Genomic DNA, 24,934 nt, shown 5'->3' with positions numbered 1-24,934 from the left:
AAATTCTGTATATGAATGAATGGGCTTCTAATTTTGTCAAGTTTAGGCAGATTTGTTCAACTCAAGCTAAAAAAGAGCTTCTAACCCTGAATCCACCTTCCTTAAGCACTGCTGATAGGCCTGTAAGAAGGGTGAGTGCTTCATAAGCTAAATTGCTCTTCTGAAAATAGAGAAGAATTATTGCTTTGGGACTTTTTTGGACAGTGTAATGACGACATCTTTACTTTATTTGTCTTCTGGTTTTGCTACATTTGCATCCATGGGACCTTAAGAGCTTTTTTTTTTTAAATGAAAAAATGAGTGCATTGTGAAATGATGTTATTTCAGATGCTGGAGGGGAAGACTTGTATAAAGGTATCTTCTTAGTTCGTCTCTGTTTTTAAGATCTTTAACAATAGACTATCCCCTTGGCAATAAAGTTACAGTACTTCTCTATAGATGAAGCTAATGCACAGAGACCAAGAGCCCCCACAACTGCTCAAGGACAGTGGCCAAGCAGGGAACTAAATAGTGGAGATCAGTGCTGATGTTATTATATGTTTGGTAAAGTCTCCAGAACTGAAAAGAGAGCATTTTTGTTTCTCTCCCCACCTTAACAGTTTCTTACAACCTTTCCAAGATCATGCTCTTGTCTTATTGTGGGCTCTCAGGCAGTGTGCCACATACCAGGACTGGAATGGAGATGTGGAAACACACATACATGTTAATACATGTATCCCAGATTTTTAACTAAGTCCATTGGCTTGAGTTCACTCAGAGGGTGGTTTTGAAAAAGAGCATTTTGTTGACAGTCTGTGCTAAGCCCATATACATGTATAACAAAAGAGTAATTTAAGTATCATCCCTCAGCATTAAATTTCTTTTGAGCCCACTGAAAGTTCTGCATTTTAGCAGAGACGTACTGTTCTGTTTCACATAGATGAAGCCTAAATTAATCTTCAGTAGCATCTATTTTTAAGTAGCTCTGTTTGTGCCATTTGTGTTTCAGAGGATGGGATAGGAAGCAGCATATTGATACTGTTAGAAAAAATATGCTTGTATTGATTGTCCCTGTGCCCAGTGATGATGCTTTACAGGGCATCTGATTTCAATTCCAGTTTGCTCTCCTGCTGCTGGGACTGCCAGTACTCTGATGGCAGAGTTGAGTCTCTGCAGAGCAAAAAGTACCCTGAGTTTTCCCATAGTACTTTTTCTGGCCATATAAGGCATCATGTTGGCTGCATTAGTGAGAGTCCACTTGAATCATTCTTAGCAAGAGGCCTGAGTTTTGTGTGAAGCAGGGGGCTTAAATGGAAGTCAGTAGCAATTAAAATCTGTAATGTGCAGTATCTGGGGTTGTTTTGCAATACTTGAGGTTTCTAGGTGCCAGAGGGTGAGTTAAGGACAGCACACCATATTGTATTGTTTCATTATATACTTATAGGATGTTGTTCCAGTTAATCTTACCACCCATCAGTAGCCTAGGGGCTGTTTTTCAGAAGTGGTGAGCACCCACAGCTTTCTTGGAAGATACATTTGAAAGAGTTTGGCACCCCTGAGAAAGCAGCATTGTTAACTTGTGTTCATTGATTCTGTTTTAGTGCTAAAATAAGATTGCACTGAAGTTCTGACAAGCAGACAGACATCTTTGTACCCAGCTGTAACACTTCTTCCTTTCTTGTCCTCTTGAAGGCTTTGAAATTGCATTGTCCAGGCTATGGCAACCAAAGAGGATAACAGTATTTTCATACACTGGTTATTAATAGGGTATCTAGGAAATCCATTGGTAGCCACATGAGTGAAATGAAATGAATCACACAAAATGTACCAATATGGCAGCAAAAAAGCAAAAATAATCAATTTGACTGATAAAAGTTGTCATGAAGTAAGTGCTTACAGAACTGCCACAAACAAATTAGAATGGAAGGTGGAAGTAAAGATGATTTTGAAATAATCTGGGGACAAAACCCATATGGTAAGATAAAATTTCATTAACGTTCCTCAATTGTCATGTGATAATAATTTGTTGAAAATGGGGAAAGGTAAATACTTGTGTATGTATTTACAGTTAGGAAGTCTTGCTTGGCTCCATCTTGAGATCCAAGAATCATCTCATGCAGTTTTCTAATTTAGATACTTTGTCACTTCCTTTTAATTTATCATTTACGGTAACTAATTACAAGAGTGGAAATTCACCAAATTCTGACTCTGGATTTCAGTAGTTACAAAACTGAAATAGTAGTTTTTGTATTGTACAGGTATTACAATGGATATTTTTTCACTAGTACAAACCATGTACAACAACATGCAAATGATGGAAAACCACACAGTCATTTTATAGAAACAAGATTTGTACAGCTAACAAAGAGCTTTGAAGAACAGTCAGAAGCTGGCAACAACAAATACTAGAAATATATAGCTCTTCTTAAATATCTTTGCTGTCATTTTTATGAGAATGAAATGACACACAAGCAGCAAAACAAATTGTAACCTCACTGAAGTTGCATTTTGCTATATAAAATAAAAGGTGATAGTATAAACTTTTTATGTGAGATATTAAGGGAAGTGAGTAAAATCTTAAATTTTTTCCTTATTAGAAAATTATAATTGGGAAATTCTTCTTAGAAAGCAAAGATAGTGAGACTGTCTACTGAAACATAAAGCTTTTGAATGGCAGTTTGTATACCAAGAAATGAAGTCTCCACTAGGTTTGGAGCCAATGTTTTGGATCCTCTGTTCTCTTATATGGCTTGGGTCCTGTAGCTCTGAGTTTGTAAGAGCTACACGTCCATGTGAAGTGCTTACAGGGTATCTGAGGTATTTGTTGCTGTATAAAGGAGCTCAGGTACTTGCATGGCAAATGTATCAGCAGGAAAAATAGTTTCTGTCTATAGCTGTGGTGTGAATACTGAGTCTGCCGAGTTAGCTCTTTTTCAAACTCAAATTACTCACTTATCTAATGTATTTTATTAGCAAAGGGGTTTGTCTGCTGCTTTTATTGTAACACAGGGCAGTCTTGGGTTTTGTCATTTCAGGGACTACTGCTTTAAAAAAATCTGGTATTGCTTGTAATAAAATTACAGTCCTCTGCTAAGCAACTGAATAAGGACTACAGCCCACAGAAGAATAGGCAAACCTTCTTGACTAGTTTTCTGCATTCAGACCAAACTCCTTCACATTGAGCTTTTTTTCCTAGTTCCCAATTTGTACTGCCTCCATTTTGGGGTTTTTATTTCTGTCTATATGCTACTACTAATTCTAATTGTCAATTTCAATGTTTTCTCTAGGAACTTAAATTGCAAGGCTTTATTTTCATAGTTTTGTCTGGTATGTTTATAAATACAGTATATACACATCATATTTGTTGAAAATAAGCACAATGTAAGAAGCTTTTTGATATTTTATTACCAAATGCTGTTTCAGAGACAGGTAGTTTATAATTAGAGTTTATTTCTTCTAATTTTGCAGCCTTATTAAAATTTACCTGAAAAGTGTGAAACTTCTGATTGAAGCAAATTCACTTTCTATTAATGGTGGGGGAAAGAGAAAAGTTTTTTTTAACAGAGTTTCAAAGTCATTGCTGCTTTCGTTTTTGTTTGCCAGTGAAAATGCCACCACAGACCTGCATGCCACTTTCAATTCCTGTACAGTGTCTATAAAAGCTCCAGCTGAAAGATTTTGTGAAGGCCAGCAAAGCTGAGTAAGCTCAGTTACATAGATGTTCCAAGACCATATTTTTTTAATTGTCCAGCTTAGAATTAAGAAAATATCTGACATTTCAATAGGGTCCTTTATACAACTCTTTCATGTAAGAGCTGTTTGCAGGGCAATTTGGTGCAAGCCTGTATTTTTCTGCCTGTGGTTCAAGTCAAGCCTCTATTTGACTTGTGGTCAACTGTATTAACCAAAGCTCCCTTGTTAACTTCCACTTTAAATAATATATTCTGCCTTTTTAAATTCCTCCTGCCTCCTAAAGAGTGGGATGTAAAACTTCATCTTGTGTGGCAGCTAAATCCTTCTCCTTGGATGTTTAATTAGTGGGAGATGGATCTAATATAATCACTTTGTATATTGCAGACAAATACAAAAAAACTTAAGTGCATAACTCATAAAATTCAAAGGCAGATGAAGTATAGTCATGCCATGGAGCTGAGTCAGGAGAGGTTTAGGTTGGGTATTAGGGAAAGGTTCATCACCCAGAGGGTGGCTGGGCACTGGAACAGCTCCCCAGGGAAGGGGGTCACAGCACCAGCCTGACAGAGCTCAAGAAACTCTTGGACAGTGCTCTGAGGCACATGGTGACTCTTGGGGTGTCCTGTGCAGGGACAGGAGCTGAAATCAATGATCCTTGTGTGTCACTTCCAACTCAACATATTCTATGATTCTATTCTAGATATGAATTACATATCATGTAAAAGAGCCATTTTTCAAAATACAGTTTATGGCTTTTGTTGGGATAGGGAAGTAATATTAGTCACACTGATTTTTATTGCAAAATCAAAAGCACTTGCTCCCTCTTTTATGCAAAAGAAGATGTTCAAAATAGAGAAACCTGTGCTGTGTCAAATTAGTTCTTTATACATTTAAAGTAAATCCTGAAATGTAGCCATGTAGGCTGACAGGGAAAGTAAATGAACCTCATTGTAGCAAGACTTTCCTCCAGAAAGCCTTTTATATAACTGTAATTACTGAAACACATTTCCACATAATCCTGTCAAGGATAGCCCTCTGGTTTTAAGCTTGGAGAAGAAGTGAGTTTGTGACACAGTCATTCAGAAACTTCCAAGAGCAACAGACAGAATGAAGTGGCTCAGGTTGCAATGTGACTTGCAGAACAGACCACCATTTCTAACCTTAGGGCAGACTGGTAGGAATGCCCTGCCATCTCTGGGTGACATTCCCACCTTGTCCAAGCCACTTGGGAATAATCATGCCAGGCAACAGGCAGCCTGCTGTGTGGGTGGTGTGGGAGGAGCCATTGATCCTCTTTATGAAAGCAATGCTGTAAGCAGAAGCTTAAAATAATCTACTCTACTAAAGGATATCATTTCATCTCCACCCTTACAAATAAATAAGTCAAATTAAAGCACTCCTATATAATCCCCCTTCCTTGTCTCAACAAAGAAACATAAGTGTAGATTTTTCTGCTGGCCTGTTAAATTTTTGTGGCAGTTTTGCAAGGCTAATTTAACATTACCAGAAGCTACACCTCAGTGCACTCATTTGTTGTAATGAGACACTTGCAGACTTATTTCTGGATCATTTGTGCCAACTGCTGGTCCTCTGCATGTTAACTTAAACAATTTATTTCCTCTGCCTCCACACTTTCACTACTTTCCAAGTACTTCCTTGCATTGTTTCATTACATAATATGTTCAAGCTCTTGAGCAGATAAACAAAAGGCAAAGTGAGTATGAAAAGTGTGGCAGAGATGAGTTTTATCCTCTGAATTGTTCTGGGTAAAGTTATTTGTCCATTTGAGGGCTATAAAATACTGCCAGACCAGAGACCTGCAAGTGCAGTTGCCACATTTGTCAGTGAAATGTGGCAGAGCCAAAGCTGCTCCAGTGCCTGTTGGATTGTGCCTGTGTCTCGCTGTGTGCACTGCACCCTCCCTCTGACTACAGCACACATCGATGAGTTACATAAGCTCTGACATGAGGCAAGCTTAAGGACATAAGTTATCAAGTTGTTTGTTTTCTGTTTCTCTACAGCTCTTGGAAATGCAATGCAAACAATTATTTATGTTGCACTTCTGACTTATGTTATTGATAGGCTTAAGCAGTCCGTTGTCTGCAACTACAGTGTAACTTGGAAAGTTGGAGTTTTTTGAGGTTTTGTGAAAATTGGAGACCTTTGGGGTTGTCTAATAGATGAGTTGCAAATTCAGTTGTAAATGTGATGTTTTATCTGCAGCACAAATGTATACATATTACTTTTCAATTTAACAAATGTTACTGCTAATCTACAGAATTAAGTTTTTTAAAGTCCTACTAAGATCTAGGAAGAATTAATTATGACTGTTTTTTTGAGGTAAGGATGCTCACAAGGTAAAAAAAGGGCAATTTTAAACATACTTTCTACTTTAATTTCTGTTTATTTCTAGCACACCAGGAACTACTTGCTTAGGAAAGCATTTTTCTCCTGATACTTCACCTACTTTCATTTCATTAATAACTAGGAAGTTACAGACTGCTCAGCCAGCCCAGTATTGCTTAGCATATATTCTTGTAACTAATCCCAGTGCTTTAGCAAAAAGAGAAGTTGTGGTTTATTGATTTGTTGACCATATTGCTGTTTGTGCAAGCTGTTTGGGTGACCAGTCTGTAGGGAAGGACTTTTGAGTTCCTGCTGTATCCAGAGAGCTCTTTACAATGTGGAGCTGGAATCTATCCAGAGGACTGAAGCTTTCTTTTTCCCTGGTGTTCCCTCTCTTTGCTTTCGTAGCCCTGCTGTAGCTGCTTGTCCCCCCTGGGGAGCCAATTGCAGTGCTGGAAAATTAATCCCACAATAAGTATTTGATGGTCTCTGCAGGATTATATCTTTGGAGTGGCAGCAGCAGTGTGTCATTGACTTCTTATTGCCCTCTGTTGACAGTGATTTTGACACAAATCCGCCTCACCACTGCCCCTGCCCGTGTGAGCTTACAAAGGAACACAAAGTACCATCCAAGCAGAAAACGTGTGTGTATTTAACTTTTTCAGTAATCAAGGGCAAGCAGTGTCAGCAAGCAGCAGAATGCTACTGCAGCTGTCCTGTCTGTTCAGGACTTGATGTTTTCAAGAAGGAGATTTCACAAATGCTGCATTGTTTAAGAAAAGTAGACTGGAAACTATTTATTAACTGTTTAGCTTGTTTCCTCCCTGAGTCATTGTGAGAAATCAAAGCATGAGCTCTCTTTAACATCTCTTGTGCCACTGCTGACTTTCATGATAGATTACCCCAGTGGAAGGATTGGTGTCTATACTAAAGAAGAGAGATGACAGGGATGGAAAAGCAATTGCTCAAGTCCAGCAAAGGCAAACAAAGAGAAGAGTGAGATTCCAAGAAATGGAAGACACGTTGGATCAAGGTAGTTTAAAGCTATTAATTCATGGGTTGTGCTCTTGGGGTGGAAATATTGTCAATCTTTTTGTTCACAACAGCAGAGCAGGCATTTATTGAACATACTCTCTTGGTTTTTTAAAACTTAGTACGTAAAGGTGATTGATCAAAGATTGTTAATCCATACCAGGTTTAGGTAACAAGGCTACAGAAGGATACAATGAGCACACTTCTGTTTTAAAGCTTGGTTGAGAATGGAGTCACTGCTTTTTTCCTCTGGCTGAACAATTTGCAAGTGACAGAAAATTGATGTCCTTTCATTAATGTTCATTGCTTAGAGTTGTAGGCTTTCTTCCTAAGTCCATTTACAGTGTAGAAAGAGGGATGCAAAAGAAACAAGTCTGTTGTGCTTTGTCCATGGGTACACTTCCAACCCTTTCTAGACCATGGGATTAGATGGTGTCAGATTTTAAGCTTGTATTATGATTTAACACCATACATATTTGCTAGCTGTCATTAAATCTGGTTTTACACCTTACTGTCTTTTTGATGGGCTAAATAGCCTTATGAGAAACACAGTATGTTATTCTGTTATGCCTTTTTTTTTTTTGGGTTTAGAGTCTCTATTATTCAAATTGATGAGGTATTAAGAAAAATACTTCTGATTGCCAGTGATATAGAAAGTGCTATCTACTGTGTATGCCAGCCACTAAGTGGTATAAATTAATTCTTAAAAGTGTGTTAGCATGTCTCAATCATTCACGGCCAAAAAAGAGACCCTATCCCATCTTTTTCTTGAAATTATTTTAAAAGTATTAATGTTTTATTTAAAATTCCAATTAGAGTTTTTTCTATTATTTTTCCCCAAGGATTTACTGGTCCAAAAGGAAAGTTGTTTTATATTGTAATTATTACTTTAAATTTGATTTCAAGCACACACCAAAATATTCACTTGAATGTTTCTTTTTACCCCATTTCTTCTCTCTGGTGTAGAGTAAAGAGAGAATAGAAATTTTCTTAGGGCCACATCAGTCTGACAGAAGATGCAGATGTTGTTCATGCATACAAATTAGCAAGGACAAGTGAGGTTGTGAGGATGTAGCAGCACCTCTGCAGCCTCTGCATTGCTCCTACTCTGGAATAAACAATCATGCAGAGAATAACTGGGATGTAAAATAACCCTTCACATTAGCCTACACTGAAGGTTTTGTGTCTATAGTCAAAATGTGAGAGTTATCACTAGCAGTTCATTGTAGTGCAGTCAGTGTCATTACAAATGAAGCAAGAATGTTTCCATTTGGTTTCATTTCAAAGCCTTTGTTTCATTTCAACTATTCCATGAAGAACAGCTTTGGTTGTGGCCATTCTCACAGGTAAGTGTATTTTGCTTCTGCATGAAATGACTCCACAAGTGATCTCAGCAAGGACAGGTACACAGGCTGCAGAAATGAAGCAGTATAATTATTTAGGTTTCTGAAAAGACTGAGAAACATAAAATTCCTTGTATGTATTGTGGTGGCTTTGGTATGGTGAGCATTATTAAGTGTGCTTATCTCCTGGCCCATGATAAAAACCTATCTCAGGTTTTCTCACATGCATTTCTGTTGCTTTGTGTAGCATCTTTTTTCACCTTTTCTGCTTTTACTTACAGATGAAGTGTCTGGTGGCTCCTGTATTTTGCTGATCCTGCTGTGCATAGCAACTGTTTTCCTTAGCATTGGAGGAACTGCACTGTACTGCACCTTTGGTGACATGGAATCCCCTGTGTGTACTGAATTTGCAGCCAACATGGATTTCTATTATACACAGATACTGCAGCGTGTGGAAGAACTCAAACACTGGATAGCCTTCTCATAGCTGAAAGGAGTGGACACAGCATGTTGAGAGCTCACCAGTGGTCACTGGAGAGAGTAGAACAAAATTGTGATTTCAAGTTCTCTAACACTTGCCACCTGCAGGTGATGTGTATTTGATGATATACTTTCACATCTATTTAGAAATCAAGAAAATTTTAGTTTAGCAATCAGGTGGCAAAATGTTCACATCTGTTCACAACTGTAGCAGCGTGGTATGGGAGCATAAAAAGTTACTATCTTCATCCTTTTAAGAGTAGACAAGTAGCTTTTCATCCACATGAGCAAGTGAAGAAGAAGGAAGAAAATTAACTGTCTTCTGTATTCTCTCCCATTGCCACACATTGTGTAAGCAATCTCTGGAAGCTTAGTAAAAGGACAGCTTTAATTTACAGCTGTTTGTGCAAAGGTGTTGCCTCCAGCTATCATGCAATAAGTCTCTGTTTTATGGAAACTTTTTTTTTTTTTTTTTTTTTTTTTTTTTTTTTTTTTTTTTTTTTTTTTTTTTTTTTTTTTTTTTCCCTAAGTCTTAATGTTTTTATCCATTTTATTTCTCCTGGTGAGCCATGTAATTATTTGGGTGGAGTGAGAAGAGTGGGGTGGCATTCGTGGAGCCCTCATTTGGTGATTACCAGGCAGACCCTGTATCTTATAGCTTGCAGTGAATATCATGAATGGGATAAATCTGCTGGCAGATTTCACTAAATTTCTTGGACCTTTACTCACAGTATCATGTGGGTTGTTTTAGAAATGGAAGGTTAAAAAAGAAATCACTGATCTCACTAAACACAGAAACAAAAGATGTTTAGTAAATTATTCACATTAAATAATCAAGTGGCTTTGGCCCATTTTAAAGCACCTGGTAGCAGGTGTGGGGCTAACTGGGTTTTTCTCCAGTTATGTCACTGACTTGGAGTAATCACTTTGTGCCTCAGTTTCTCCTCCTTAAATGGGGAATAATGATCCTTGCCTTTGTCTATGAATATTTATTGGAATTAGGGCTCGTGTCTGATTCACCCCAAATGAGTGCACAGGATCAGGGAACTATGTGGCTGCAGCCTCTGTCAGTGAGTGAAAGTTATGTAAAAGGTTCACTGCAGATCCACAGCCTGACAGTATTCCAGGGCACTTCTTCCAGCTGATAAAGCACATTTGCATTTATTTGCCCTGTGGTTCTGAGACCTGTATTGTAAAATCTGTTCTATCAGCTTTACAAACAAATTTAGATCAGTACAAAGAGTAATTTTCAATGGGTATTTCTATCACTTGGTGCTCAGCTCTCCCTGTATCGTGGTGAGAAACACTGACAGGACAGTGAAGGTGAGAATTAGATACACAGGCCTTTGGGCCATACTCTGGTCAAGATGTGGCAGCTGTTCTTGCACAGAGCACAATGGTCCAGCCCTGCTGATGGTGTGAGTGTGAAATGATTCCTTTACACCTCAGGAAACAACATTTTTGAGGGGTCCACTTCACTCCACTCTGTGATTTTCTGCTTACTAACCTTGTATGATGCAGTGTGTTCAGGTTTAGGATATTATTTTGTAAAATGCTATGAAGTGAAATCTTTGAGATACTGCTCAGAATTATAACATTAAAGATCATGCTTTCTGACATTTGCAAGCAAATTGTCCCTCTAGTGAGCTTGATTGTTCCTAATGCACTGTTACACTTAACGGGTTTTTAAAGTGAAAGTTAAAATCATGTTTTTTCTAGAATAAACTGCATGTATGATTTCTCTTTTGGTTTTCAATGTGGAGGCTTAGTTTATTTATACACTAGGGAGCCTCATGTGCAGCTTTATACTAAACTAGTAAATTTCAAATGCCCAAATTAATGAAAACTTTTGCCTTTAGAATGAAATTTGAGAATGGTAGTTTGAAGGTTCATTGTTTGTTTGTTGTCCTCAAGAGTATCATAATGCTGGGCTACTCTAAAGGAGAAAGGGAAAGACACTTTTGTATTTTAAAGTGTTACTGGCTGGTTCAGTTTATTATTTGAATTCTGGGTTTGTTTATTTAGTTTTTCTTTTAAAGAGAAGCTTTTTTTTTTTTTTTTGGCAATTTACTCACAGAGTAATTAAGAAGCATGCTTTCAGTTAAAGTATATATTTATAGTGACTGTGTAGTTAGAATATATTTTGGGTTTCTGTAACTTTGAATTGAGTGTGTCTGGATATTAAGTTTATTCCTAAAGAGACAACTGTTCATTTCAGCTTAAAACAAAATATGTTGAACTTTTTGCACTTCATCACCAAAAAGATCAAGAGGTATTTATAGATCTATTTATTCAAAAGTATATCAGACATGGATATCAAAGATCCACAACTTCTAGGTTCATTTAATTAAAACTATTTTAAAACAATTATTTTATTTAAAACTATAAAGCTATTTAAAGTCAGAGCAATTTTTAATGAGTATTTCAGTTTCAAATCAGTGGTCCAAATCCTGGTATGTTCTCTTTGTGTTGTATTCCTGGTACAAAGACTCACAGGTGTCAGCAGAACTGCCTGCAAGATCACCAGGAGGTTGGGCAGCGCTTCACCAGCACGTACCCACTGAACAGTGAGCAGCCAGAAATGTAACTCAGTAACTCAGATACCTACACCTGTGATTGGAGCATCTCTTCACCCTCCCAGGCCAAGCCAAGGTACCACCCCTGCAAAGGCTCCCAGGATTTGAGGGGGCAGAAGGGGCACATGTGCACAGGCTGTCCAGCTCCTCAGTTGCAACCAAGGGCTCAAATCTGGATCCAATTTCTGTTGGCATTCCTTTATGAAAAGCAGATTGTTGCTTCATGTGACAATTCTATCAGTGCATGGTCTGTAGTACATTATCAAGCTTGCAGCTATCAACAGAACAAAATTTGCTTTGTGCTGGAGCTCCAAAGAGTGCAGGTAAGGCCTGATGTTGGCCTTCTATGTGTTCTGTATATTGCTTCCAGCTGGGTGACCTGAGGGGTTAGGATCTTACAGACAGGTAAATCAAAGCAAAAAGAGATAGTGGATTTGAACAGTTATTGCTCATCTGAGTGTTTGAGGTAAAATAATACCAAGCAACAGCTAAGATTGTTTCAGGAGGAAGAAAACAGTGGAAAAAGGCTTCCCCTTCACACACATTCTTGGTGCATTTTAAAGCCTTTTGTGTGTAACTTTTTATGTATTCTGTTTCCTTCCCTGCCACTGTCTTTATGGCTGTTCTGCTTGGCAATAGGGAGCCATACTGGGCTGAGTGGAAAACATTTGTAATTGGTAGAAAAATTCAGGAAATGGTTCCATGTTTGACAGTAGTTTAAAAAACTTTTCATAAAATATGACTGGATTTCAGGCTGCTAGTATACCTTCAGAGAAGTTGTGCTACTTAATCACCTACAGCACTCTGCTAGAAATCCCCACCTTCCTGTTTATTCTTTGAGCATAATTATTTCAAAGAGATTCTCGTATTAAAGAAAAATCCAGCAAGGCTTTTAATGTAGAATCAGCATTATGCTGACAAAAAATCTGACCACATAAGAACCACCCTCACCCCAAACAGCCTAGACTAGACCAAGAAAGGCACTGTGCTGTAGTGCAGCCACACTATGCTACAGGCTTCTTCTCAAGGCAGTGTAAGGAAGCAGACATTCCACAGCCCAGATATGCCAGCAGAAGTTTGTGATCTAGACAGGCTGTGTTTTAATTTTTTTTCCCATTATCTTGGCTCTCATACCTGGAAAATGCATAGTGACAAGGAGTGGGAATTATTGTAACAAAAAGGGAAACTCTCATTTGGGGTTCTTGGTAGTAAAGGGCAAGTTTGAAGCATCAAGTAGACAGAGTACATTGGAAGTCCAGATTCTTGTGTGCCTGGGTACTGATCCACTCATAACCTAAAGGGATGTTACCCTCCTAAGGAAACGTGTTTGCCGACTTTGTACTGTAATGTAAAACCAAGAACATCTGAAAGGAATCAAAGTTATTTGTAACAAATTTATCTTAAGCTTCCTTTAGCAAAAGGAGTAAATAACTGTCTTTGAAAGTCACTCAAGCTTGTAATTTACATACTGTAGCAAAAAAAAAAAAATAAAAACTGTCCCAAAGAAAATACATGATGTGATTTCTAAACGTCTGAAAAGACTGAGATTTTCTGTGAAATTCAAGTAAATGAACAGTATCTCCAATAAGAATTTCATGATCAATCCCAAACCAGAATGGAAAGTGAGGATAAAATGTGTAAGGTTTGTTGTGGTTTTTGGTGTAGTTTTTCCTGGGTGATTTGTCTTTGTTTCAATAGTTAAACAAAAACACAGCTTTCTCACATAGCCTGGTGCCACCAGACAGGTGGGTTCCAAGTACTAAAATGTTGCTTTACTAAATCATTGTGAAAGCAAATTGACAGATAGTTTCAGAATTGCTAGTAATTGGTGGGTGACCTGGATAGTGGTCACAAAACATTCTGCTCTCTGAACTCAATTAAATAAATAAAAACACAAAACAGTTGCAAGTCAATCCAACCTCTTAGCCTCTGATCTGAACAGGGAGTATATCAGTGCTACATTTTGCAACACTTTTCCACCCATTTCTATTCCTTCTGTCTCCTTTCCACTTCACCACTTCTTTCCCAGTATGAAATAGCACATGTTCTATCATTTACAGGACCATAAGGGAATTGAGTGAGGAAGGGACCTCAGAAAGTCTCTAGTCCAACCTTCTGCTCTATGCAAGGTCAATTGCTCAGGGCTTTATCCAGTCGGGATTTGAAACCCTCCAAGGATAAAGACTGCACATCCTCCCTGGGAATATTCCTCTGCCTGGCTGTCCTCAGGGCTTTTCCTTATCCCCTGTAATCTCTCATTCAATTTGCTGTCTTTCATCCTCCCAATACTCACTGCTGCAGGGGTGCTTCTTAGTATCCTCCTCAGAGAAATCATCTCTTCTCCAGGCTATGCAGGGTTTGCTACCACTGTCCTTCTGATTCTTCTCATTTTCTTGTCCACAGTCTCTTCTTTCCTGACAGGGATCCAGAATTCTTCTATTAAAATAGGGATCCTGCATCCCTTTCCTCTTCCACCTTATGCTCTGAAATTCAATAGTAAGATTTAGAAATCAGCAGTGAGGCCACAGGCAAAACCAAAGTAGCATTACAACTACTCTTGCAGTAAAAACTTGTGATGGCTTTCACTGGCTCACCAGTGTATAGCAGTGATTGCAGAACTTAGTGATTCTTGTACTACTCTTAAAATGTTGGTGTTTAAAGGACTGCATGCTGGCACCTATGTGTCTTAATGAAATACTTGAAATATTTTTCTCTAAAATGGCTATGCAAGGAAGCCTAAAATATTTAACTATAAAGTCCTTTTTTAAAAATGAAAATTCAGAATTTGGTGGTTTGAAGCTTCTTTATATCATTTGTGATTTGCATTACTTTGAATTGAATATTGTGGTAATTCCTGTTGTCGTAACATGAGCCTAGGCTTTACTGATTTCAGTAATGTCCAAATATTGTGGTCATCTCTTGAAGAAAATGATGGTGGGGAGTAGATACATGCTGTTTTACAGTTGCTCTGTGACAGCTGTTACTGAATTGATACCAGTGAATTTCAGCCAAAATCGTGCACTTGGGTTCATCCTGATTTTTTTCTTAATATGCAAACAGCCTAAAGTAGAAAATATTGAGACAGCACTGAAGCACACCCAAAATTTCTAGCATATGTCCAATACTAGACCAAAGTCCTCCATTAATCTAAAATTGTTAAGTTGCTCTTGTTGAAAACAAGCTTGAATCCATCTTCACATGACATCAGATCCATAAGCTCTCTCCCTCTGCTTTTTGCCAAGGAACTGTCTAGCAAAGTGTCATCTTTTAGCCAAGTTGGGCCCCTGATGTAGCACTCATTTGTTAGGCTGCTGGGAAGTTTCCAGTAACATTTCTGTCAAGTGCCAGTTAATGATCGTGTCCCATTTCATTGCCTGGCACTGAAAAGTAGTTGAAGTCCTACTATTGTGCTTTCATAGACTGATCAACTTTAAAGCTGTTACCAAAAACAACTTTCAGGGTGAGAGCTAAATGTTTTTCAGAAAGCACCATGTGCCAAGTGCAATGAGAAAACTTGACTGGTTTTGCCACAACACGTCCAGATTGCACAGTTGCTGTTTGCAATGCACGGAAGCAGAGCCCATGCTGTGCATCCAACAGTGCACCCCTTAAGCTGGCCAGGATTCTCTCTGCTCTCCTGAGAGGGTAGTGGTTACATCAGAAGTGGTGAAAGCTTGCCTGCACTAGGAGTTGAACAACCTGAGATGTGAGATGTTCCTTCCATGTAAACCTTACACCTAAAAAATAGAGGTTTTTTTTCTTATTTTTTTAACTTTCATCTAGGAACCATTAATTAGTTTTCTTTTTTTTTATTAGAGAAATACAGCATTAAGCAAATTTCTCTGCTTCTTTTCCAGAAATAGGAATTAATGCTTTTTGCCAGAGCAAAGGTGCATCTTGCCACATGATGGTGGCTGAGAATCTTCATGCTTGTACAGCTTTTCTGCCAGAATTTCTAATGAAATTGATAGATAGTCTCTGAGGCTATTAGAGTAGCAAGAATATTTTCACACTACTTTTTTCTGAGCCAGCTGGATTCAGTGCACTATGGAAGGGACTTACAGAAAAAAAAAGGGAGTGGAACATTTGAATCACTAAGATCCATACAGTCAATTTCAGCAAGACAAAATGTCAGTATCTACCATCATAAAAACCAGCAAGGTTGCTTCAAAAGATCCACCATAAATAATAGAAAATATTATGTTTGAAAAGAGTTAAAAAGAAAAAAATATTCTGTGATTTCTAGTGACTTTTCAAAGATCTGAAGATTTATGTAGAAATTAATAAATAAAGGGGAACAACTTCTCAGTGTTACACAAAGGTAAAGATGAAGTGTCTTATGGGCAAAAGGGCTGCAGAAATAGTGTAGCAAAGACCTTAGATCAACTATGGTAATTTTTTACTGGAAAGAATAAAAAATATTTCTGATAAAGATATCAATCAGTGACGGGGGGTTTTTTATTAGATTTTACAGAATCAGAAAAAAGACACACAATAGTTTAATGACATCAGGGAGGAAAAGGGACTAAGGATTAAAATATTGTTAAATTCTTTGTACAACTCCTTAGGAGCAAATGGTTTGTAGAAGGTCATGTAGCAGGAAGAAAGAAGAGCAAGATCAGAGCTTATAAATCCTATTTTATGATCTTTTGTCTGTTTCCAGTTTCCATTAGGACAACACAGATTAGGGAAGATAAATGAGTACCCTTTTGTTCATAGTCTCTTTGACTTCACACAGCTTTGAAGACTTTCTTTGAAGATACTTTTATATTCTAATAAATTTTGTGGTGATCTTAAGGAATCAGTTTTATTCATGGGATGAATTTCCTTTCTAGTATGCAGGACATGCAAATGCCCTTTTAATTTATTTTTAGTGCTTGATATCATCATAGCCATGGTATCTGGTTGCTATTTACATGTATGAAAACAAATTATATCAACAGACCACAAACTTGTGGGAGCACAAAGTATAATGGCAATTTCTATCATCAGAAAATGAGGCTCTGGCTGTCTGCAGTTACTTTGTGTTTCACCATCTAACCCTTACTCCTCAAGCTCTCCTAAGTATCAGGAAAATAACAGTTCTCAGCAGAAGGGGCCCTGCTGAGAATCCTAATCAAGGCACGATCTCACAGCTCTGCTGGGCTTCATACAATACCTATTGCTCTGCCAAGAGGGAGGAAACAGAACAATGTGGAAAGAAGCCACAGTCACCAGATTCTGCCTCCCGGCAGAAATGAAGTCCTTGTGAGGCACAGAAATGTTTTGACCATGGAGTGGATGTTGTCATCACTGTCTGCAAATGTGAAAGATGAAAATCATTTCAAATGTTCTTGGCATCCCTAAAAATGACTTTTATAATCCTATTTTCGTGTCAATTTTTGTGTTACTGAAAGCTTTCCCTTGGTTGAAGGCAAAGAACATTAAGCAATATTTTTGAGGGGTTTTTTGGTGTGTACTGTATTTTTCTATAAATAGGGCATTACTTTTCTGAGTCAATTCACTGGGTAATAGCCCATGATTTACCTACAAAGGCAAAGTAGATGGCCATTAGCAATAAGTGACTCATGTATTATAAAACAGCCCCATTAAAAGGAGCCATCACCTATCAAGTCATGCAGTAGGAAGATGAAACAGTATTTTCAGTGAATTAGCTGAATTTTGCAATGTGTAGCAAGCCTTGCATAGCCCACCCACACTGCCAGCTCAGTCTGGCACTTTGTTGGAATTTGTGCTGGGATCTTGCACGGCTAAAATTTCCCAGTACAGAGCAGGCAGGGAGGGAGTATTCTTTCCTTTGCCTCTTTCAGCACAGAGATGACCAGGTCTCTCAAAGCTGAACAGAACAGCCAAGAGTAGTCTTTAAAGACACCTGCACTTTCAGTAAGGAAACCCCAGAACTGCAAATCAAATGTTCTGCTCCCAGGAAATCAAGCAGTGTCCTTTAGGACTGAGCCTGAAATTGTTTTGCTACAGTCCAGCATGGACAAGACTGCACAGTGTGCCCTGTGGTACTAACCTTGTGATATTCATTAAATAGAATTATATCATACTATCATTAAATAGATATTAAATAGATATGAGGGATTGAAGACTTTGGGATCCCTGAACAAAAGCATTGTGGAAAGCCTGAAAAGACTTGTAGAAAGTTTTGAGGGGAAGCAGTGCTGCTGAGACTGCCTCATTATTTCAGTATCATTCAAATATTGAGAAGTTTCTTAAGGTGAAAAGGCCACACTCTGTGGCACTTACGTCACATAACACCATCACAATCACAAATTTAAATATGGCTTAACAGGTCACACTAGATCAGAGGCAGGGCAAGTTTAATTTTTTTTCTGGCTGTTGTGCTGAACTGCACTGTTAAATGGAAAACCACATTCTTTCCAGGTTTTTTGTTGTTGCCTAATCTTTATATTCTTTTTAATTTTTTTTCCCTCAAATCTTCACACTTGCATCTGGACAAAATCCTTATTAACTAATTGGCTCAGTAATTTTTTTTTTTTTTAAATATGGCCAGAGAAAGAAATGGCTGTGCCTTAAAATGCTGTTCTGTGACACAATTTGAAGTAGTTGGGAGGAAGAGTTGATGAAGTGTAAGAACACAAACCTGGGAACTTGGGAGAGTTTACCTCAATTATCTGGTCATCCACAAATTTCCTGCATGGTCTTAAGCACATCACTGAATTCTCCCGTGTTTCAGTACACTGCACATGTAACAGGGACAATTCTCTGCAGCTCCCTGTGGCAGTGCTCATTCTAATGATCCTTAGAGTGAGTGGAGTCATGGTAATTTCAGAAGTAAAACGTTTTAAGCAATATCAGCAACTTGCTAGTCACGCTTTGACTGAAATGGTTACCCTGCATTGTCACAAGTAATTGCAATGAACCCTGCATCTGAGAAAAGAGAAGAAAACCTTTCTTGTTATTCACTTTCTTTTTTTAGTTTTCTGTGAATATGAAAGTTTCAGAGAGGCTGTAGGAAAGAAGTATGGAAAAATAGGGAGATACTCCTTAATATTTCTGTCACCTTTTGTACTGTGCTATCAGGTGAATAAATTGCATTCAGTTTTAGGGGTTTTTTTCTGAGTTACTTTACCATCATAATGACTATACTGTGGGATTTTACAGCTGTTTTAAAATCAGTGTAGAAATAAATACTGCTTCTGCCTGCCTGCATTTCCTTGTGGGAGTGAGGGGTAAAGCCAGTTACTTGATGGATTTCATTTCTGGTATCTGCAATGCAGACTTGTTGATCCTTCCCACTGTATACCACCTGCACAGGAACAGAGCTGTTAATGGGCTTAATGTTGCTGGTGGTCCCTGCAAAGGGTGGGGGAAGGAGAGAGGGGGTTGGCAGAAATAAACTGTGGAAAATACAGCCAGGTTGTTTTTTAAAGTGTCGGTACTAAAAGCTTTGAAAGGGAATGTGGAAGTCTGTCCCCCATCCTTTTCACATTTATACCAATTAAGCTTTTTGCTACGTGTGACTCACTGTAGTGACAGGATTAGTTGGGATTTAGTGATTTAGATACTCAAGTTCACTGAGAAATTGCCCATCATAAGCTATTCACTGGAAATCTTGAAAATTATGTGGGAGGCTGATATAAAGGAAGAAATGAGCCAAATTAAGTTACACCTTCCAGTTCAAACACAACCTAGAAATTCTCTACTGCAGCTGCCTCCAGAAGCACCCTTCTGTCACAGGTATTAGCTGTGGAAACTGCCCTTGACTGCAGAGAAATTCAGGCATCTTGTTAGTTCTGTGAGGTTTTTTTCCCTTTTTGTAAGTCAGTTTCTTGTAGGTTTTTGTGCAGAAGGTAGAGGTTTCACCCATTTTCTTCCAAATATGTACCCAGCTGGTGGCAGAGAAGAGTAATGGTATCATAATCTCTTACTGAAATAGAAAAATATTATGGTCACAGCAGGTAGCACCCATTCTTTGGTGCTATTGTTACATTTATGTGGATCCATTTTTCAGACCCATGCACATCCTATTCTTTTCAGGTGGTGCTGGGGGTACTGAATACAGAGAAGCCACCATTTAATGCTGTCTATGCCTATGTCACACAAGAAAAGCAGAAATGGATGTTAGATGAATAATCCTATCAGCCTCTATTAAAATTCATTGTCAGATCTTTGTAAGCTGAGGTACTTATCTCAGCACTTCTCACTGAGGTGCTGCTTCTCAGCACCTCATGATTTCCAGGCCATGTTTGAGTAAATGGCAAAAAAACCTTTAGCAGGGGGAGGGAAAGGGTAGGTCATGTAATTAGATGAAAATAGGTCGTATAAATGGGATTTTCCTGTGATGAAATACTCATTGCTGCCAATCTATTAAAATTGGAGAGAGACAGAGGAGCAAGGGATGTAACTGTATTGTCCTTTCTGCAGGCTATTTCTTGTTTCTCATTGTCTCTTGACCTCAAATACCTCATTCTACAAAAAGAAAAATTCAGACTCCTGCTGCTGCTTCCATTACTGTGAGGAGCACTGCTTTCTTAAAGTAAATTACTGATACACTATGCTGGGCATGTCACCAGCAATGCATATTATCATAAGATATTTGCTTCCTTCTGAGATTTCCTTCTTTGGAAGAGCAATTTCATTTAGGTGTACTATAAATTTCAATTGTAACTACCTTTGAATTTCAAGTTTTCTTCAAACCAGCACATGACCCATGCATGGTCTCTGTACTTGGTCCAGCTTGCACTATTTAATGTGTTGAGCAGCCTTCTCTCAAATTATGCAAAATTGTTGGCAGAGATTGAGTCTTCTCTCTTTTTAAGGCCTCAATATTTAAATATTTAAATACCTCAATATTTACAAGAAAGCCTTCAAACACTGTAGTTAAATTAGTGCTAATCCATCACTTCAAGTGAATAGTTCCATAAGCAGAACCTGATGTGGAGGAGGCATTTTAACTAAGACCTGAAACCACTCATTGGGTAAGGAAGGCAAAAAGAATACTGAGCAGCTTCCCAGTGAATACATGAGCAGGAATCCTTGAAACAACAGGATATGCTAATGTAATTAAAGACAACATCATAACACATAGGTACCAAAAGCCCAAATCACAAAGTTCAAGCAGTCTTATTTCTGGGATTTGAGGCATTGGCTTTACAATCTTAATAAACAATACTCTTAGAGAAGCAGCAGCAGAGCTGCACTGCTTTAAAATATTCAGCTCAATCAAAATCAGAACACTTCTGAGTGTTAGGCTATTTTCTTCCAAAACAAAATCACAGTGAAATTGAAAATGCCGTTTGATAGTCTTGCAACATCATCTCTAGCCAGAGCAAAGCCAGATTTTTATATGCTCACAACAACCATTCTTACACAGATATTCTTGTATAGATTTGTCATTGGCCTTTCAATCTTGGAGACAAGTATTTAATTGCTATTATAATTAGCATTTAAAGCACATTATGTGTCATACTGCTTGGCAGTAAACAGGTCCTGCTTCTCTTCTGGTCTAGGCCTGCATCTCCCCAGACTGGGAGCACAGGCAGACCTTGCTCTGCCCTATTCCACCTCCCCAGAATGTGGTACTGGCACGGAGAGCAGCAGGCCAGGAGCAGCCCAGCTCCCCAGGCTCCAGCAGCACGTCTGCCCCAGACTGTGCCACTCCATGGCTGGGGTGGAATAGTGCTCAGTTTCCCTCTCACCACTGCTGTGAGCCCCACAGAGGAATTCAATTTCAAGTACATTTGACATGTACCTAAGTAAAATATAATATACCATGTACCTAGTAAAATGCTTTGAGACACTCTTGACTTTTTTTTGCTTTAATGCTAAAGAAGAGAAAAATATCTCATTGTTATGATTTGACACCATTTCATTCCAAGCTATCAGTCTCATATTTTTTCAATAAATGACATAATGAAAGAACCCCACAACTAGCTGCTATCACTCTTCTGTTGTTTTTATATGTTACTACTCTGGTATAAATTTTATCTCTTTGGTTCTTGTAACACTGCACTTCGTAAGGGGGAAAGCAGCATGACATTGCTTAATTCCTTTTCATTACACTGACATCTTGAAATTACTGGTTTTTTCCTTCCAGGTTAACAAGAGAGGCTGGAAATCTGTTTTAATGGCAGGTTTTTATTTCCCTGCAATTCATCTTTCTCATGCTTGCTGGGTAATTTAATTTGTTGTTGACCTAGTTCCAGTTATGAAAAATTAGACTATTCATTATCACAAAAGCATCATCCTTTGAGACTTTTAAAAAAATATATACTATTGATTATTTCATGTTACAATATTTTTCATATTGAGTCCCTTGTTTCATATGAAAACAGTTTCTTTGTACCCGGCCTTGACGATGATTCCTTTTTAATTGTGAGGTGTAATTACTGCCAGGAAAGGTGACACTGAAACTGAGTCACAGACTAGTATTTGACCAGCATGGCACATGATGCAGTTGTCAGGGACAGCCCAGCTTCGTTGCACGGATGTTTCCCTCCAGCAATATGGAGGCAGAAGCAGCCACAGCAATTAGAGGTTTGAAACCCAGGTTGTGTAATTGGTTCTGCACTGCGCAGAATGAGTGACCCTGTTAAAAAGTGGAAGAAGACAGAAAAGCAGGTTAAAAAGCAGGTTATCTGGGTGATTCTTGCCATCCCCTCCAGGTGATTGATTCTTGCTTGCTTGCTCTCCCTTTGGTAGTCCTGGGAGGAGAAATCAGTTCTCTCAAAGGTTTTTGGCAAGTTGTGTCACTTGTAACAGGTTTTGGGGAGGAGCTGGATCCAATTGATCTTGGACAAGAGGTTGCAGCTGTGAGGGTGATGGCTGTGACTTTTTTTGGTTCCACCTAGAACAGGAATTTGTCCCAGTTCCATCAATGAATGACTCATTTCCTGGACATGTAAGTCAACATAAATCTCTGGTGTCCATAAGGAAAATGCAGTTGTTAGTAATTATAACTTCCAGTGGAGTTAAGGTAAGTTCAACTTCCTTATTTTATTTTTTTTTTTTTACTATGTTTTAGATTTGGATGCAGATCTAAGGTATTGTTTGGCCAGGAGTTGGTGGAATCTTGGACAAATTCCCAAAGTGCCGCCGGGAGGTTTTTAGGGGGCAGGATCCGCAGAGCAACATTCCTGGAGCTGCTCAGTGATTAAAGCTGAAGTCTGTAATAACTTGTTCACTATTAATGTTTCTGCTGTTTTCCCTTCTAAGTATGGATGTAGAAACAGTCCATGGAGATTTTTGTGCCCTCCATACCCACCAGAGTCCTTTGCCCTTCTGTTCCCAGCTGCCACAGGGAACTTCGTGGGTGAGGGAGAGATGCCGCTGGATTTAATGGTGATGCTAGCTCAGCCTGGGAGAAAGCAAAAGGGCCCAAGAGAGTGGGAGGGAATAAAACTGAAAACATTATAGCCACAGTTTTTGGATTTAAATGAGAGAGAAACTCCTCATGGGCCCTATTTGTAAGGTTTGTTTAGGGGTATCCTCTGTGTAATCTAAAATCCTTACCTGATGATTACACAATATGTTAACTGAGATTTCAGACATTTTATGCAATCAATTGTTTCTAGGAGACTGATAATCACAGGTAAAGGTTTCCTCTGTGTGTTGTGTTTTCAACTCTTTGTGTTTTATCCCAGGTCCAACAGTGTTTTTGTAGTCTCTTCTAAATAGTGTGTACTCTTACTAGAATTTGAATTTTTAATTTAAAACTTTTGTCCCTTCTGTCTATGGAGAAACAATTATTTTAATACGATTGAGGCCTTAGAAATTATAACTTAAATATAAAAAGCTTTAATTTCACTAAACTGTATTCAAATATTTCAGGGTCAATATTTATTGTCCATCACAGTGTACACAAATACTACTTGTTTATATCCCATAGACCAGTGTTAAATCAATCTCTTACCCAGCAAAACAGATATTAAGAGGTTATTAAGATGTTTTGCAACCAACTCTAACCCCAAAGTCCTTTAAAGATCCTCCAGGTGGAAGATGATGCCATGCATGAAGGAGGTTATTTACACACAAGAAACTGTTCTTCCAATTTTTGAAAGAAATCTGTGCAGAATCAAAATGAGTTCTTGGTAATGTATTGCCTCATCAAACTGAGGAGATGTCCTCTCCTTTCCTGTCTGTCAGTAAAATGCTGGTAAGCATGAGCTCCTGTTTTCTGTCTGCACATTTAGCACTTTCAGATGCACCAGAGACAAGGCAAGGAGGACATAAGTTAGAAGAGAACACAAGTGGAGGATGGAGACAACTTGATGGCTTCCAAAAACTGGAAGGAAGGACAGAGGGAAATCTAGAGACAATCTTGTTCCAGTAAGAGTCCAGATAAAACAGTGCCCCTCGCTGTGTTTAGTCTAGCTGTGTGTCCATCCCCAGTTTTACCCTTGCAAGAAATTATTATTTTCACTTTCATCCCTTCACTCTTCTCCACAGTCCCTGCAAGGGAGAGAAAACAAGGAGTGTGTGGCCTGATGATTTGAGAGAAGAGGTTATTGAGCACTCCCACAAAAAGAAAATTGGTCACAGTCTCTGGGAAAGCTGATAAGCAGAAACCTCAAACCCAAACAAGCATACAGATTTTTATTTCAAAACAAATGCTGACCTCTGTGCAGCAAGCACTTTGCAGGCTGCTGTTTCAAAAATAGAGTCTTTTACATACTTAGCCTTTCTTTGGGTTTTTCCTGCCCCTCCTTGCCTCCACCAATTGATTGGTTTAGTATCCAATCAATACTTTAGTATCCATGGCCTGTAGTTATTTTTAAGCTAAAATGTCCTAGTTTTAGTTTCAGCTTCACCTGATGCATCTTGTTATTTATTCCTCTAAAGAAGATTAGTAACTAAAAAAAAAATAAAAAAATTCCAGGGTGTAGCAAAAAAAAAAAAAAAAAAAGCTCGACCAAACAAAAACAGAGCAAGCAGGACGACCAGAGCTCTTAGTGTTTGCCTCTGGTATAGAATCATTATAGGACATGAGAAAGTGTTCATTAGAAATTACCTTTCTTCTGCAGAGGCAGGTATGGCTGTTAAGCACATAATGAAATATAAGAGCACTCTGTCGCCAGCCCGTTAATGAGCCTTTGCTGGTGCTACATCAGCACTTGCTTTGTTTTAGTGATGTGCTGTTTTTAACAAGCCTTGGCATGCTGCCATTAACTCGGTTTTATGTCTCTTTGGTGTTTTCATAGCTGCAGGCCAGATGGTTTCAGCATCAAATTCTTCCTCTAATATGAAAGCTGATCACAGTGCTCCAAATTACCTTCATCCCACATGCTATATAGATATTTTGTTGTTGTGTATCACTGTGCATTCAGCTTAAACTAAACTTAGGAAATTTTGCATTTTGGAATTAGGCAGCAAGTAGAGATGGTGACTAAGCAGAGATGTCAATGGGGCTGTTACTCTCTTGGGAAGCCTCAACTGCCATTGGATTTGTAGGACAGGGTGGAGCAATTGCTTTGAAAAATTCCATTTCAGTGTTTAGTGTGTTATTAAATGGTGAAC

At 38.4% G+C, this 24,934-nt stretch overlaps 1 protein-coding gene across 2 annotated transcripts in view; it reads left to right on the top strand.

Moving 5' to 3' along the window:
• The window catches only part of CNST (consortin, connexin sorting protein), a 46,516-nt gene extending 35,887 nt beyond the window's left edge, over positions 1 to 10,629 (top strand). For both annotated transcript variants that reach the window (XM_056486765.1, XM_056486766.1), the window contains 2 exons: positions 6,916 to 7,051; positions 8,675 to 10,629. In XM_056486765.1, coding sequence (XP_056342740.1) covers positions 6,916 to 7,051; positions 8,675 to 8,880 — 342 coding nt within the window. In that variant the 3' untranslated portion in view covers positions 8,881 to 10,629. The remainder of the gene's footprint in view (positions 1 to 6,915; positions 7,052 to 8,674) is intronic.
• The last annotated feature ends 14,305 nt before the right edge of the window (positions 10,630 to 24,934 follow it).

This window comes from Oenanthe melanoleuca, chromosome 3 (assembly GCF_029582105.1).
Source record: "Oenanthe melanoleuca isolate GR-GAL-2019-014 chromosome 3, OMel1.0, whole genome shotgun sequence".
NCBI classification, from domain to species: domain Eukaryota; kingdom Metazoa; phylum Chordata; class Aves; order Passeriformes; family Muscicapidae; genus Oenanthe; species Oenanthe melanoleuca.
Note: the sequence above shows the minus strand (reverse complement) of the source record. Positions and strands in the feature narration are given on the sequence as shown.